The sequence below is a fragment of the Arachis ipaensis genome, chromosome B4 (genome assembly GCF_059453495.1).
Source record: "Arachis ipaensis isolate K30076 ecotype BB chromosome B4, ASM5945349v1, whole genome shotgun sequence".
In the NCBI taxonomy this organism is placed as follows: domain Eukaryota; kingdom Viridiplantae; phylum Streptophyta; class Magnoliopsida; order Fabales; family Fabaceae; genus Arachis; species Arachis ipaensis.
The window spans coordinates 9058219-9074155 of NC_142439.1; the positions used below are offsets into that span (position 1 = coordinate 9058219).

Below are 15937 nucleotides of genomic sequence, written 5' to 3' on the forward strand. Positions count from 1 at the left end.
TGAAAAAAATGGGAGAACAAATTTGGTTGTAAAATCTAAAAGAGGAAGTAAAAAAAAGAAATATTTGAAGAGATAAGAGGACAAATTTTGAAAATTAAAAAATTGAATAAAAGTAAAAGAGTAAAAAATTAGTGTCTCACAAGTTGTGTCTCAGTGTCTCATCAAATTGGAGGTACACAAATTTAGTGTCTCCGTGTCCATCCGTGTCCTCCCATGTCCATCAAAATTCTGTGTCTCACCAAACCAAACAACAGACATGTGTCACCGTGTCCATGTCTCATTGAGACATGGACATCAACCAAACACTACTTTGAGAAACGGTGTGGTGTGGACATGAGGGGGTCGTATGTGGTGTCCACGTGGAGTTCCATAGGTAGGTGCTTCATTTCTCAGTTCTCCATTTGCACAGTTTCCACCAATTTCAAAAAAGACTCTTTTTCTTTTTTTTTTTATAGTATGTTTTAATTTGATAAATCAAAAATTAATTTATTATAAATCAAAATTTTATTTGAAAATTTATTATTAGTTAATAAATTATTATAAAAATTTTAAATTTTATATATTTATTTAAATAGATTAATAAACTAAAAATAATTAATTTAAGATAATTAAGATAATTCTTTTTATATTAAGAAGATATTAGATAGTAAATTAGATTGGATTAGATTAGATTAGATATCATTTAAAAACTAAAAAATGTTTAGAGAATATACTGCTCTTAATCTAACGTAAATTTAATTATCCAAGTATATTAAATTATTAATATTAATATGGACAAATAACCAGTTTTGCAGGTAATCTGGAAAGTCAATCCTTCAATCTAATATTCTAGATAAATAAAAGAATAGACCAAGTATATTATATAATTATTATATAAATGTTTCTAGTTTCTAGATATGAAGGAAGAGACCATCTAGAAGAATAAGAATAAGCCATCACACTTGTTCCTGCTTTCTGTTCTGCTACACTGTACACTATCTTATTCAAGAATCACCACACAAGTCAAGCACGTGACTGTCACGCGTGAGATTCGATATACTATAAGTCTATAACATGATATTAATCATAGTATGATATGATATCTGAACTCCTGAAAATTATCTCGAGAGAACTATAAAATTTTTGACAAAAAAAATTTTAATTTGGTCTTTAATCTTTTTTTTCAGACTGATTAATTTATGTACAAAAAAAATAATATTAACTTTTTTTTAACACAAGAGTTAATTGGTCCATAAGAATAAAGTTCAAAAATTGAGTTAAATATTTTTTTTGTCAAAAATTTCGTTGTCTTTTAAAATAATTGTCAAATTATTTAAGATTTTTTCTCTAAAAAAAAATAGCTGAAAAAATAAAAATAGCTAAATATGAAGAGTATAATAATATTTTTAACATTTTCTTATATTTAATGTATTAAAAATATCAAAAAATTATTTTCTTTAATATTTTTAGTCAAACATAAATATACTTTCATAACACATGAACAAAATTTGAGAAAAGAGTTGAATAAAATAAATAAATTATTTCTTTTCTTAAAAAATTAATCGTATCTTTTTCCCCATGAAAACCATTAAAAATATTTAAATTCAATGGTATTACAGAAAATTTTCATAAATCTTATTTTATTTCTATGATAGAAAGATATTTAATAAGAAGTTAATTATTTGAAATTCCTGCTAAATTTTTAACTAAGAAAATAGTTGCCTGATTCAGTAGTTAGAACTTAGAATTTCACATTTCATATTCCTTACACTATAAGCATAGAGTAAAAAACTTTCATATTAAAAAAAAGAGAGAATAAAGTAAAATTATTCTTCTTTTCTCTTTTGTCCCAAACAAAATGGAATGGTAGGTTAGAAAATTCAATTTAAAAAAAAAAAACACGCATGGATTTTTGTTTGAAGGTTGAAAACCTCGTTAAGTTTGAAAACGAAGCATCCGTGAGCTCATCAAGGCAACAAGGCTTTTTCATGATTCTCTATTTTGTTGCGTTTTGAACGTTGAAACTTTCCTTCCTTTTCCTCTCTCTGCTCAGCTACCTCGTCCTCCGTCCACGGTGGTCGGCGACTTGCTCCGACCAACCTCTCTCTGAGGAGGTTAGCTCCGGAACTTCTTACAAACACGTGGTGTGCTTCTTTTTCTGTTTTTGGTAAGTTTTAATAAAGTGATGAACTTCGTTTGTTTCGTCAAGTGATTTTGATTTTTCAAAATTTTAATCCGTTTAAAATAGAAAAAGAGGTTAATTCGTGTGATCATAAGGGATTGGCTTTAACTTATTGGGTCTAGAAAACAAAACCCCTTTTTCCTCTCTCTCTCTCTCTTTCTCTAGTTTTGGAAGTTTTGTGTAAAGGCTTGTAACTTTGCGGTTTTTGGAATATGAAGCAGCGAGTGATCATGGTTTTCAAGTGATGGTTGATTAGGAAAAAGAGAGTGTAGAGAGGTAAATGTGCCCCCTTTTTTCTGATGAATGATTCTAGAATTGTTGAAAGTTAGGATAAAGATTGTTTTTTTTTTTTTCAGCTGAAAGGGGGGAGCGGGTGAAATGGGGCACTTAGGGTTTTTTTCCAAATTTTTTTAAGGGGTACCTAGGTTTTAATTGAGGTATTTGAACTCTATATTACTTGTATGTGTTGATTTTTTGTTACTTGTGAGAACCATGATCAGTTCATAGAAAAGGGTTGAAAAAACTTCTAAGGGCTATTTGCAGGAGTAGAAAGTAGAAACCCAGTGAATTAGTTTGTGAGTTTTCTTGTGCTAAGGGTTGAGTTCAAAGTTTAGAACTGCTTTTCAACTTACATTTAAAGAAAAAAAAGATTATCTGTCATCTATTTTTTACCATTTAATGTGTCTCTTAGTTGCCTGTAATTATCTGACTAGTTAATTCGTGGTCTCTAAGCCTTGAAGATGAATTATTATTTACTCTTGGTCAATTTGGTATGTATGTAGGATCATATATACAATTTGAATTTTGAATAACTGTCTCAGCTTGATGCTTGTGTTCTGCAGTTGTTTTGTTTCATAGCCTTCTGACATCTCAATGATGACCCAAGAACCATCAGAGGAATTGGAGAAACATGCAACCTCAGGGCATCGTGCAAGAGGCAATAGTGAATACGTTAGACTAGCCATATCTGATGAGCCTAGGGCCGGTGAAGTTGAAATCTCACGGCCTCAAGCAGAACCAGGAATTAATGCTTTCTGGTGGTGGATGAAAGTCTTTCTATGGTGCATTATCATTGTTGTACTTTCTCTTGTTTTACTGAAATGGGGTGTTCCTTTTATTTTTGAAAAGGTATTTCCTCTTACATTGCACTAAAATTATTCTAGTAGTTCAGCATTTAGACTAGAGCTGTATTGTTTATGTAGCTTATATAGTATTACAATGTTGTTTGGTTGTCATGGATTTATTTGATATGTTAAGATTATGACATTCCTATGTCATTATCGGGCTTCTATTATCTTTAAACTGAATATTTTATATTACAAACAATTTAGAAGTTTAGATTTTCCCTTGGCATCGGAATTTTATGTATTTGGTTGATGCTGAATAGTTTAAGGAACTATTAGTTCTGTGTTCTCTTTTACTTTCTGTAAATTATGTGGGATTGGTGTGCAGAATATTATGCTGTTATCCAATCTCATGGAGAAATTTTAGGGAACTGAATTCATATGTGATCGCTGAAATACCCTGATTTTCAGAATGATCACTCCATCAGTAGGACTTGGTAGTTAATTTGTTCTTTGACGTATTAAATTCAAAAGAGGGATGCAAGGGATTCTTTAGTCTTTTCTTGCAAGTCAGAAGTAAATTTTGCTTAGCACTTTCCAAGTATTATATTCATTTTCCCCCCACTCTGCCAAGTTTTGTGACATTTTAAGTGTTTATAGTAAACTAATAATAAACTTGAAGATCTTGGGAAACTAAGTTGTTATTAATATATTGCTATTGCCTATGAACCGGCTTAGATTCTAATATTTAATTCTCATGTAGCAAACATTCCATGTGTATTATTGGAATATTTTTATTTATTCATATTTGGAAACTTTCATACTTTTGCTGCAGGTTCTTTACCCAGTGATGGAATGGGAAGCTACTGCATTTGGCCGCCCAGTTCTTGCCCTTGTACTTGTTGCTTCTTTAGCTTTATTCCCAGTGTTCTTAATTCCTTCTGGCCCTTCCATGTGGTTGGCCGGCATGATTTTCGGTTATGGCATTGGCTTCGTTATAATAATGGTTGGAACAACCATTGGAATGATCCTCCCTTACCTAATTGGGCTACTCTTCCGTGAACGCATTCATGTAAAGTCATTTTGTTTCACATTTAATCACAAGTCCTCTCAAAAGTTAGTGTTGCTTTTTTTTTATTATTAAAAAAAAAATACCAACTTTACTTATCATCTTACTATGTTGTGCAGCAATGGTTAAAGAAGTGGCCCACGAATGCCGAAATGATTAGGCTTGCTGGTGAAGGAAATTGGTTCCATCAATTTCAAGTGGTTGCTTTATTTAGAGTTTCTCCATTTCCCTATACTATATTCAATTATGCTATAGTAGTGACAAATATGAGGTTTTGGCCCTACCTATGTGGATCAATAGCAGGAATGGTGCCAGAAGCTTTCATCTACATCTACAGGTTCGTTCTTTTCTACATTCTACCTGCTCTTCAGTGACTTAATACTAGGAATATAAACAACAACAACAAAGTTATCCCATTAGGTTGGGTTAACTATATTGGTCAAACAGTGCCATAATACCCTTTCATAGTTCATATGTGTTTCCTTCATTTCTACTTAAAATTTCTTTTAATCATAAAATGAAGACAAAATGCTCCTTTGGGTTCTTGACACAATTTTCCGGAGGCAAATTAGTTCCGCATTGTATGTTCAATTTTTGGGGTTGGGGAAGAGGGGGGGGGGGTGGAAATTTTCATGGATGACTTTGGATTTACAGATGGAACTTATCACAAAAAAAGAAAAAAGAATTCACCCCATTTTTTAGCTCACTCGGAACATACTCTGAATTTGAGAATTCTCATTTTGTCCTCATCATTAAAAATAGAGGATACGTAGACTAATGTATCCCCTTTTTTGGTCAGAAGCCAAAGAAGATATTTAGTCTAAATGAAAAGTCAGTGGACATAAAGGTACATTATTTTTAATAAAACATTAAAAGGGAGATTAAACATATGGCAGAAGAGCACTTGTTCTTTTCACCATTCTAAAAATGCTTGTTGCTTTAGTAAGACAAATAAATTATTGATCCTGAATCCTGATAATGATATGACTAATGAGTTTTTTCATGTATTAGTCTTTATTAATGCTTTAATATATTTACATCTTTGTTTCTTTTTCTTATCACTAATGTGGGCCCAATTTTGAGCAGTGGTAGATTAATAAGGACCTTAGCAGATGCACAGTATGGGAGGCATCACTTGACCACTGTGGAAATAGTGTATAACATTATTTCATTCATCGTTGCAATTGTTACCACGGTTGCATTTACTGTTTATGCAAAAAGGACTTTGAATAAACTCAAGATGGCTGAGGCCAATGAGGAATCTGCCTCTGTTTCTGGCATTGCTGATTTTGAGATGCAGAAAGCTTCCCATTCATAAGCATGTCATGTATTTTTTTTAAATCATGATGCTCAGCGTGTATATTTATGTATCTAAAGTTTGGTTTAGGAATGCATATTTTATAGTATCATGTCTCTCCCCCCCCCCCCCCCCTCTTTTTTTCCCTCTTTTCTATGGCCCTTGGCTCTATTATGTAAGGCTATAAAAATTACCAGTTAGTTAGAACTTAGAAGGCCATAGATTTGATGCACACATAAGGAGATAAAATGCATAACTTGACCATTGGTAAAGAAATCAACCACAGTTGTCACACTTGCACATTTCATTGCTTTTATGGTTACATGTGAATTTTTGTTAGTTGATGAGTTTGAACTCTTGAGCAATTATGACGTGTATGCTTGTGTCCTAGGAGAGTATGAAGTCAAAATTAGTCCCAGAAAGATTATTCGTTATTTAAATTGGTGTTCGAAATTTGTTTTTAATCAAATTCGTCTTTTAAAGATTTTAAATTTGTTATATTAGTCATTCTGTTATTTTTATTGCTAACGGCGTCAATATTTGCTAATGTAGAATGTTAAATAATATTACAACACACATTTAGTAGTCTTGATTAGTAGTCAACATGATAAGTTTATGAAATTAGATCAAATCAATCTTAAATTCAGATATTCTAATGCTTCAAGTTTTCTTCTCAGTTAGGTTTTTATTTGATTTAATTTCAAAAATTTATCATGTCAATAATCAATTAAGACTTTTAAGTATGTATTGTGATATCACTTTTAACGTGTTACATTAGCAAACTTTGACGCCGTCAACAAAGCAAGTGATGAAAGAACTTAAAAATTTATCATGTCAATAATCAATCAAGGCTTTTAGGTGTGTACTGTGATATCACTTTAACGTGTTACATTAGCAAACTTTGATACCGTCAACAAAGCAAGTGATGAAAGGACTTACGTATGTGATTAACTTAAAAAAAAAAAAAATCTAAAAGACCAATTTAGATAACAAGTGATTTTTCAAAACAAATTTAAAGGGAAAACATCTAAATAGTTACTCAATAGTTTTCATTGCTCTAACAATAGAAGTTCAATTAAAGGGAAAACATCTAAAATCACATGATTGTCCAATTAATGAGTAGTTAATAAATTTAAAACCCAACTACTGCAATTGATTGGCGTGTAACGCATGAATTGGATGCCCTACCTTCCCACTTTTTTGGGTTACATCTACTGTGTGGTTGCATTTACGTATTTTGTGCTAAAGTAGCTTTAATGGAAACCTTTTTGAGGTGGCTTTAAAAGATGAAGTAACTATAATTCCTAAAATCAAAGAAGGAAAAAAAAAAGATCTAAGGACTTCTCCACTAATTAAATCAACAGAAGTCTCTTCATTGTTTGGCTCATCAAGGTTTGTTTATTCATATTAATTTGTCATCAAATTTACTTAAATAACTATTAATGATATGGTATGATGGACTGATGGTCATTTTTGTATTTTGTAGTTTTTGAAAAAAGAATGAATTTTTTTTAAGAAAAGAAACGGTTCTAATGTTACTAAGGGTCTAGGATTACACAACTAATATGTCTATCCCCATAATCACTTGAGAGGTCGTGAGTTTGACTCTTCCTATCTTTGGTAAAAAAAAAAGAAATAAATAAAGAGTTATTTTAAGAATAAAATTTAACCGATAACATTTTTAAACAAAAAGAAAGAATACCTATAAAATGAAATGAATAAATTTTCAAATTATAAAAAAGATTAAGAAAAGAAGAGAGGTTTTCAAATAATTCCTAACTATAACTTTTTACCAAGAAAATTTCATTTGTATATCACATGAATTCCTAAAATAATTCATTTGAAACTCACACAAACGGATAACTGCAACAAAGCTTTCTACATTCCAAGTTGGAATGTTTGACAAACAAGACATAGCCTCAGAAACTCAAACAACAATCAACTATGACACTCCAATCTATTACTTTCCTTTTCCTATTTATTTATTTTCATTTGTCTCAGAACAAATGGTTATTGTCTACAAATTTAGATCCTTGTATCAACACTCACTTTGATGTACAATGATGATGATGATGATGATGATGAATTCATGTTATTGAGCATGTCTTAAAGAACAACTAATAGGCCTGTCCAAAGGAATTTGGACAATGCTGCTAGGAAGCTCAATTGAAGATGTTGTTGCATCTTCCATCTCCATGGCTATTTCATGTTCATCATTTTGTGTTTGTTCTTTGGTCATTCTATGGGATGATATGCTCCGCCACCTACTCGTGCCGGAGTTCTCATGTCTTTCCTCTGCCCAATTCAAGAGGGCTTCCTCCACCCGCGGATCGAGCATACCCTTCTTGAAACCACTACCCATCTGATATTCAGCCAAAGTTATACACTATGTTAGAATTTCAATCATAGCCTAGATTTGTTCTTTGAATGTAATGAGAAGAGGCAGATTAATCAACCTGAGTAACAAGAGTATATAGAGGCAAGGTGCTGTAACTGCAAAGCACTTGAACAATCACACTGCATGACATTACCAACAAACAATCACAGAATGCCACAACATTCTAGCAAATAAAATTTGGGCCAATTCTAGCTCTTGAATTTTTTCAAAGTGTGTTAGTATATTACCCCATTATAAGTCTTGGGATGATGTAGGATATTTTCTCCATAATGCATGAATCAAATCCATATGTGCACTGCAGAAGGGATAGAAAACAAAAAAAAATAGGTGACTGACTTAGTACTCACTTCAACTTGATATTTTCATACAATAAAAGATGAAGTTGAAATTGTGTTGCTTTGATTTGAAGGAAGCTAAGGACATCTTGTGTTATGGGGAAAGTAAAAACAAATGACAAGATTTTGTGTGAGATAACTCACCCAGATCCAGAAGAAAAATGCAATCTCAAAAGAGTTCTGAAATAAAGTGAAATGAAGCAAGTCAAGGATAAGTGTTGGGCGGCTAAACCAGAAGTATTCATCTGACGGCTTCACACGTGCCGACTCCTGCGCCGGCTCCTGCGCCAAGCGCGCTATGATGTGCTCTAACTTTGCCCCCACAAGAAGCAAAATCTGTTTCACCAAGCAAAATGAGTATAAGCCTTACTGATATCTAACTCTTCTTCAGTAATGTTAACAAAAAATCCATTTGTGAAGAACTTGATCACTTACTATCACTGGTAAAAAGGCAAGCCAGAAATAAGTGTGCCACCCTGCATAGTGAAATCATAAGTAGGATTAAAAGGGCCATTGCAGAATTTAATATTGCTGAACAGGATTGAGGTAGTACCTGCAATATTTAGCAGCAAAAACAGCACAACAAAGAGCCACAGGTACCAGCTATGGTAGAAAAACCAATGAAGAACAGTTGCCTTAAAACTCAAGTTATCTAGCATTAAAATAAAAATAAAAAACAGATATGTTTGAATTCTCTCACCTTATGCCTACAATTCTTCTGAAATCAACTTCAAGTGTCCGCACCATGTAATTGTGGAAATCAAACTGAGGTTTGCGCGGGCAATGTTCCTGGAAAACAGTTACAGTGAAGATTATTTTACATGTTCACATGATGGAATGATTATTCTTTTAGAGAAGTTAAGCATTAACCATATATAACAAGACTGGATCTTGACCTTGATAAATCCATAACGCAGCGCAATGTAGTCAGATTCAGTAACAGAACCATAAAATTGCTTGAAGAATGATATCTGCCAACAACATAAAATCAAAGGTGAATACATCAGGAAAGAAGCCATCTTATGTAGTTTGAAATTCTCAGTAGCATTAACATAAAGACTAAATAAATTGTTAAAAAATCACTCATAGAATTCTAAAAAACTTACCAGCCAACCAACAACAGCTGCTCTTCTCCAATATCCGTCGGCGTGTTTCTTGAAGAACTCATGGTGATGGAGAGCTTGGATACTACTAGAATCTGATGATCATGAATGCAACAATAGCAAGAATGTTGGAATCTAAAAAATCCAAGTCAATTCACTTTTCTATATGTAAATCATCTGGTATTTCAGATTAAATTACCTCCTGTTCTTGTTATTTTGCTCTTAATTTCTTCCTCCCATCTCTTCCACTGACGCATCTACATAAAGGTAAGAAGTAAACATGATTATTGTTAATCATGAATATATCAACTTTTAATAATGAGTATAGCATTGCAGGTTTATTACCCTTGTGATTCCAAGAAACAATGTGGTGACACAGAATATTGCATGTACTAAAGCCAATACAAAGATGAAAATGTGCAAATGATGCAATGATTCTTGTGATAACAGTGGAACCTTCCCCTGCATAACAAAGGAAAAAAAATGCATTACAGTTCAATATTTAGTATTTTCTTATGATATATGATATTTTAAGTATTTGGAACTGAACAGAGTTAATTGTTCTAGTTTCTCAAATATTCCTATATACTTTCTTAGTAATGAAGTATCAGCCTTAACAGATGACAATAAAATCATTGACTTGTCACCTTACTCCTACAATGCTGAGAACTATCTTCAACAGAAAAAAGCCTTCTTTTGTTGATTATACCATCATAGTAGATCTGATCGTGTGCCGAACCTTCAGACGATTCATGTGGCCTCTTGCACGGAAGCATTGTGGTTGTAAGCTCAGGTGAGATGCAAATGTGGCTTATTGCAGTTTGAAAGACAGTTAGTAGAAGGGAAATGAACCCTAAAAGCATCAATTCTGGCAGAAATGAGGTACAAGCTGATTAGGCAATAGAATCATAAAGAAAAACATATCATGTAAGTTTCAATAAGAACAAGAGTTAATAAACATTGTTTACTGCAGTTAAGGGTGTCTAAACATAATTAGAGGGGGAAGAAAAAGGAAGCTACCTTCTTGCAATTTTTGCAAGGCATCAAATAATGGAGTTTGGTTCTTTTTCTTGAAGTACTGCAACATCATGAGGAAAACAAGTCATATTAGGATAACTAAGTAGCATAATCAGAACTAAATATCGGAAAATCGACTACGCTGCCGGGTCTATATACATGCCTTTCATCCTATTCAACATTATTAGTCTTATGGTTATACAATAGAATTTACCTTTAAGTTTCAATGGTACTATCTTATCAGAGCTAAGGCCATGTCTAGTTGAAAATAATATGTAGAAAAATAGGAGAGTAACTAGCAATCACAATTATCAACTTTGTTCAATTAGGCATCATTCCTGTGTATGAAAACTCAGATCACAGTATTGCACCAATGCATGCATAATAATGTGATTATAATCTTCTCTAGCATTACAAAAAGGATAACAATTGATTTTGGTTCTCAAACTTTAAGGTGTTATTTGTGAGTTTTGATTTTCAAGGGTAAGAGGCGAAATATTGGCTTAAAGGATAACATGAAGTCCTTTTTACTCTTCAGATCCTTCCCCTTAAACTCACAAACACACCTTAATAGATGCATTGGATAAGGTTCTAGAAATCTAAAGACATATGTGCTACTTTACCTTTCCGAGCTTGTGGAGGCCGCGCTCGACAACAAGAGAGATAAAAACAATGATGGTGCAAACAACAGCTACAATCCATGTTGGTGTATATTCCAGAGACTCATTTAGTTCTTCTTCTGCCATGTTGTTTTAGCAATGTAGTTTGATAGAATGAATAGTAGACAACAATTCTTCTGTTCAATATATATACATTTGTCTCTGAATGATGATATAAGGAAACCATATTCTGCTAACTTATTTTTATGTTTTTATTGTCTCAATGTAGTGAACGCTGAAACATGATTCTGTATCATATAATACTAACAAGAAAGGAATGTTTTCCAAATCAATAAGGAATAAGGTACATGTACAGCTATGTCAAGTTGGGTTCAAACGTAGAACCAGATTCTAAGTTCTGTTCATAAGTGGCGTGCAGAAATGGTTTAATTAAAAACATAAAAGACCTTTCCCATTCACATTTTCACAAGAGAAAATCTAAAGAACATTGTTAGTGGCGTGTCCTTGTCATCTTCTTTTATTTAATTATTTATTTTATTCTTTTTGTGTGCATGCTTCCCTTAAAAATAAAAAATAAAAAATAAAAAATAAAAAATAAAAAATAAACCCATAAGTATCCTCTCTCTCAGAATAATGCTCAAGTTAGAACACCACCAATTGAACTTTACAAAATAGGTAGAGTCATCTATATGAATGAACAATGCTACAAAACATTTAGACAAGTTAAAGAGGGTGTTAAGTAGGTAACAATGAGACATTAGATGAAAACTTTAAAACAATTACAAGTTGTTCAGTTTTCCTGTTTAAAAAAATACAAGATTTGATTTTGATACATATACACTATGTATATCACAAAAAAAACACTCAAAAAGTACCACTTTTATCAAGGCTATTCTTGAGTTTTGTCCATAGGTACAAGGCACAACCAGATTCACTAGGCCATGTTCCATTACTGCAGAGTTTTCTCCATGCCCATGTCTTCAAAATTACCATGATCTTCCAGTTTGATGCAAAATAAGAAAAGGTTATCAATACACTCGTCGTTTCAGGTACACACTGGAATAGAGATGACGAATGGCATGACGCCTTATGGTTTCCATGGTGCTGGAGGTGGTGGTGGTGTAGGGAACATTGGAGGAACAGCAGAGAAAATGGTGTTTTTGTCTATGCTTGTGCTTTTGTCGCCTGACAATGCCACAAGAGCAGCTACTAAACCAGCATTTCCGGCAAGCGTTGGCTCCGTGTAGTTGTAGTTTGTACGAACATCATGGAACCCATCATGCTTGTCAGGTCCAGCAACCATGGCACCAACAAGTGTATTTGGGTTTGGCTTCGTCGTGTCTCTCCATTTCCAACCACCTTTACAGTTGTACTTAACCTTATTCTTTGGTATAGATGCACCTCTATGGTGGACATGTTTTGGATAGTGGTTACCAAAACCAACAATGTAGCTCATTTTCCGAGGATTGTTCCCAAGAATGTAATTAATCTGCAAAAACACCATCAGAGAGAAGGAAAAAATTAACCATGACACCTTAATGATTTTAATTATGCTAAAAAGGAGTTAGATGCCATAGAAGTCATGCCAGCCTTGGAGGAGGAGAGTTTCACGCACCTGGGTCCTGGCAAAGTCACGAAGAACATCGGTTGAGAAGAAGTTGGGTCCACAATACCATCCAGGAGTATCAGCAGCATCCAGATAATCACTGAATACAGCAGCCAAGAAGGCAGAATTGACAACATATTGGAGAGGCTGAGGTCTACCATGGTTCAATTGAATCAAGCCTCCTGTCATGTGTGCATCAAATACCGGCATTTCATCAGAGAATTGAAAAGGGAAAAACCAATAACTTCTAATGCCTAGGGAAACGGTGTGAAGTAAGAAAGGTTACCTTTGGTTCTGTTAAAGCTTGTGAAAACTGGTAGGTACGAGCACATGACTATGCTGGTCTGGTTGTGGAAGGTTCTTAAAATTTCTTCATATGGATATCCAGGACTCAAGAACAACCTCAAACGACTCAGAAGAACCTATATACAAGTATGCATGATCGAATTAGTCCCATTTGCTTTGGGTTTATGGTGGAAAGTCAACAATATCCACAAGAAAGAGCAAACTGGTGATGTAATCGAAAACAATAACAAAATTACCTGAGCACCGGCAAGCTTGTTATCCCAGCTAAACACACCATAGTCAGGACCTCCCCAGAAGGCACCAGCATGCTTGGCAAGACCAGGAGCAGTAGCAAGCTTAAGATATGAAGAATTTCCGGTTGCATAATACATCCAAGCCCCTCCCCAAACAAACTCATCCCAGTAGCTAGTGGAGTTGTAAAAGATTGAAGCCTCTGAACTATCAGCACTGTATCTGCCTCTCTTCTCCCTTGCAAACCTGAAGAGGGTGGTGGCACCATGAACAAGTTTTTTCGAATATGCCTTGTTGTCTTTAAAAACAATGGATGCAGCAGCCAAGGCAGCAGCCATTTCTGCCGCAAGGTCCGAGCAACTGTGACATTCAGTTACAGGCCGGTCATAATCAATGTCCTCTGGCCGCATCCAGCAGTAGTGGTCGTTTGGTGTTGTACTCCCTCCGGAAGTATCTCCTACCCCAACCTGCCAAAGACATAAAGAGATTCACACACATAAATTGACTACAAAAATTAAATAATTCAAAGAAAAATGTTATTTTAATCATGATTCATGATGCTTACTTGTGCGGCAAGGGTGGTGATAGAATCGGCAGTACTATTGAAGGTCTTGAGGAAGTAATCCGTTCCCCATTTAATAAGTTCCTTGACATGGCTGAGCTCGCCGGCAGCATCGTACTTGGCGCTGTATTCGATGACACTCCAGCTCAACATGGTGATGGCAAAGGACTGAGGGAAGTTGAACTTGATGGCATCTCCGGCATCATAATAGCCACCCACCAGATCCTTGATGGCGGCCGAAACCCCGTCGCCCTTCCCATCTTGTAGACAAGAGTTACCCCTCCATGAAACATTATTATGCTTTGGTAATTTCCCAGCTGCAAACAAAAGGCATAGAAACCAAATCAGGAACACAAAAACTCCAAGAACAAATCCTCACAAGAAATTGATCCTTCATGAAAAAAAAAAAAAAAACAACAACAACAAAACACATTCTCAGCATCAAGGATCTCCAATTATGGCAACAACAACAATCACCAGATGCCACTATTATGATAAGAACCAAACTCAAACCATGTATCCACTCCTTTTCAAAATGAAAGCGAAACTAATCATCATAATTCACAATAATGTACTACTCCCTTCATCAAACTCCCAAACTAAGGATCTCCAATTATAGTAATAAAAACAAAATAACTAATTATCACATAAATACATCAAAGCAAAAAAAACAAAAACAAAATTTCACTCATTTTTTGAATGCAAAAACAAAGAAAGCAAAAACAGAGAGCAATGAAACAAACGCTGACATTTTTGAGCGTTGAAGAACATAAGAGCCTTATGAAGCGCAAGGGTATAATTATCAGGAGGAGGATGCTTATGGTGATGACGTGGCACAGTTTTGACGATGAGAGTAACGAAGCCAGCAAGAAACGCAGAGAACAAGAGAGTTCCGACGGTCCAAACGAAGATCTTGCGGCTGACGATGATGCAACCGAGATCCACGTACTTCTTCTTCTTCTGCTCGCCAGGGCCGAGGAGCCAGCTCTGCTGAGTCTCGTCGAGTGGACGCGAGAGCGCCGCCCTGTCGAGGTCCTGCAGGTTCCGGCTGCGGTCGTCGTCGGTGGCGGAGTCAGTGGCGTTGATCTCCAACGGACCTCCCCAGGGGTCCCTACCGTACATACTCATGTTGCTGGCGTAATGCTACTCCCACCGACACTTTTTGTGTGAAGAATGAATGAAGAGAGAAAGTGTTACGAGTAATGAGAGTTAGTGTGAGACTGTGAGAGTGAGTGACACAACAACTCAACTAATAACGCTTTCTCTTCTTCTCTTTCTACTTTCTAGCGTTGTTGCTAAGTGAATTATTATATTTATTTATGTATTTGATTTTTTACCTTTTTTATTTATTTATGATTGTCTCTTCTTTTTTAGTTGAATTATTATCTTGTTTTTTTAAGTTGAATTGGTAATTTTCAGGTGGGAAGGCAACATTGGTGAATGGTGATTTGGTGTACTAATAAGTGACGGTGCCTCATTGGTTAAGTGTATTTGATTAAGCAATAATAACAATAATTAGTTTGCAATAATGTCACGTGAGGTGGGATTTAGCTTTCGAATATTTTAATTAGGAAGATGAATTATTAGGTGGAAGAAACTGACTACCTTACTGATATCGACAGCGACAGTTTAACAATGAGATCATTTCTTTATTACTGTACTATTCTGTTCGTTTTAATTTAAAAACATTATCGTAATTTTGTTTTTAAGGTTTCTTACAGTTACAGTTACAAATGGATTGCTTGGCGCCTACTTTTACTCAATTGCCGTACACAAACGTTGACACAAGCATATATTCCAACTAACCGTTACTATAAATAAATAATAAATAATAATATATAATATAAGACTATACAGTACTATTAAGCAAGACAAGGAGATAGATTATGTTCAAAGATATCATGCTCATCATTGAAGATTGAGTTAAATAAATAAAACCATTCTAATGTTTCTAATCCCAAAAAGGAACAAAGCCGTATAACAATTATTGTTTTATTTTTGAAGATAATCATGTACTATCATGTGAGTGTAGTACACGAATCTAACATTTCTTTTTCTTTTCTTTTTTAAGTGTGTTTTACAAAAGAACCAACCATGAGATTAAGCTTTAGCTTTCAACCAAATTGGCTTGCCGACACTCAAAGTTATTACATGCTTTTTCGCTCTCT

The 15937-nt window shown here is 34.3% G+C and overlaps 3 protein-coding genes across 5 annotated transcripts; 1 reads left to right on the forward strand and 2 right to left on the reverse strand.

The window, feature by feature from the left end:
* Positions 1–1781: 1781 nt before the first annotated feature.
* Positions 1782–5893, forward strand: LOC107638775 (uncharacterized). Of its 3 annotated transcripts, none has more exons than XM_088485718.1 (5): positions 1782–2146; positions 3004–3289; positions 4061–4297; positions 4414–4631; positions 5381–5893. In XM_088485718.1, exons 2-5 carry the CDS (start codon positions 3035–3037, stop codon positions 5610–5612), a joined length of 942 nt encoding a protein of 313 aa, XP_088341844.1. In that variant the 5' UTR covers positions 1782–2146; positions 3004–3034; the 3' UTR covers positions 5613–5893. The 3 variants fall into 3 exon arrangements, with proteins under 3 accessions (XP_088341844.1, XP_088341845.1, XP_088341846.1); XM_088485719.1 differs by having other exon boundaries at positions 1862–2093; XM_088485720.1 differs by lacking the exon at positions 1782–2146 and adding an exon at positions 2212–2437.
* Positions 5894–7534: 1641 nt separating this feature from the next.
* Positions 7535–11368, reverse strand: MLO13 (Seven transmembrane MLO family protein). Its single transcript, XM_016342163.3, has 14 exons — positions 11068–11368; positions 10448–10505; positions 10075–10295; positions 9773–9889; positions 9627–9684; positions 9431–9522; positions 9221–9295; positions 9025–9113; positions 8878–8927; positions 8760–8800; positions 8469–8660; positions 8217–8284; positions 8048–8108; positions 7535–7953 (listed from the first exon to the last, which is right to left on the reverse strand). Exons 1-14 carry the CDS (start codon positions 11188–11190, stop codon positions 7684–7686), a joined length of 1515 nt encoding a protein of 504 aa, XP_016197649.1. The 5' UTR covers positions 11191–11368; the 3' UTR covers positions 7535–7683.
* A 416-nt stretch (positions 11369–11784) lies between these two features.
* LOC107638772 (endoglucanase 25) lies at positions 11785–15240 on the reverse strand. Its single transcript, XM_016342160.3, has 6 exons — positions 14519–15240; positions 13773–14086; positions 13213–13674; positions 12957–13092; positions 12680–12852; positions 11785–12553 (listed from the first exon to the last, which is right to left on the reverse strand). The coding sequence occupies exons 1-6, from the start codon at positions 14895–14897 to the stop codon at positions 12152–12154; spliced, it is 1866 nt and encodes a 621-aa protein (XP_016197646.1). The 5' UTR covers positions 14898–15240; the 3' UTR covers positions 11785–12151.
* Positions 15241–15937: the final 697 nt, after the last annotated feature.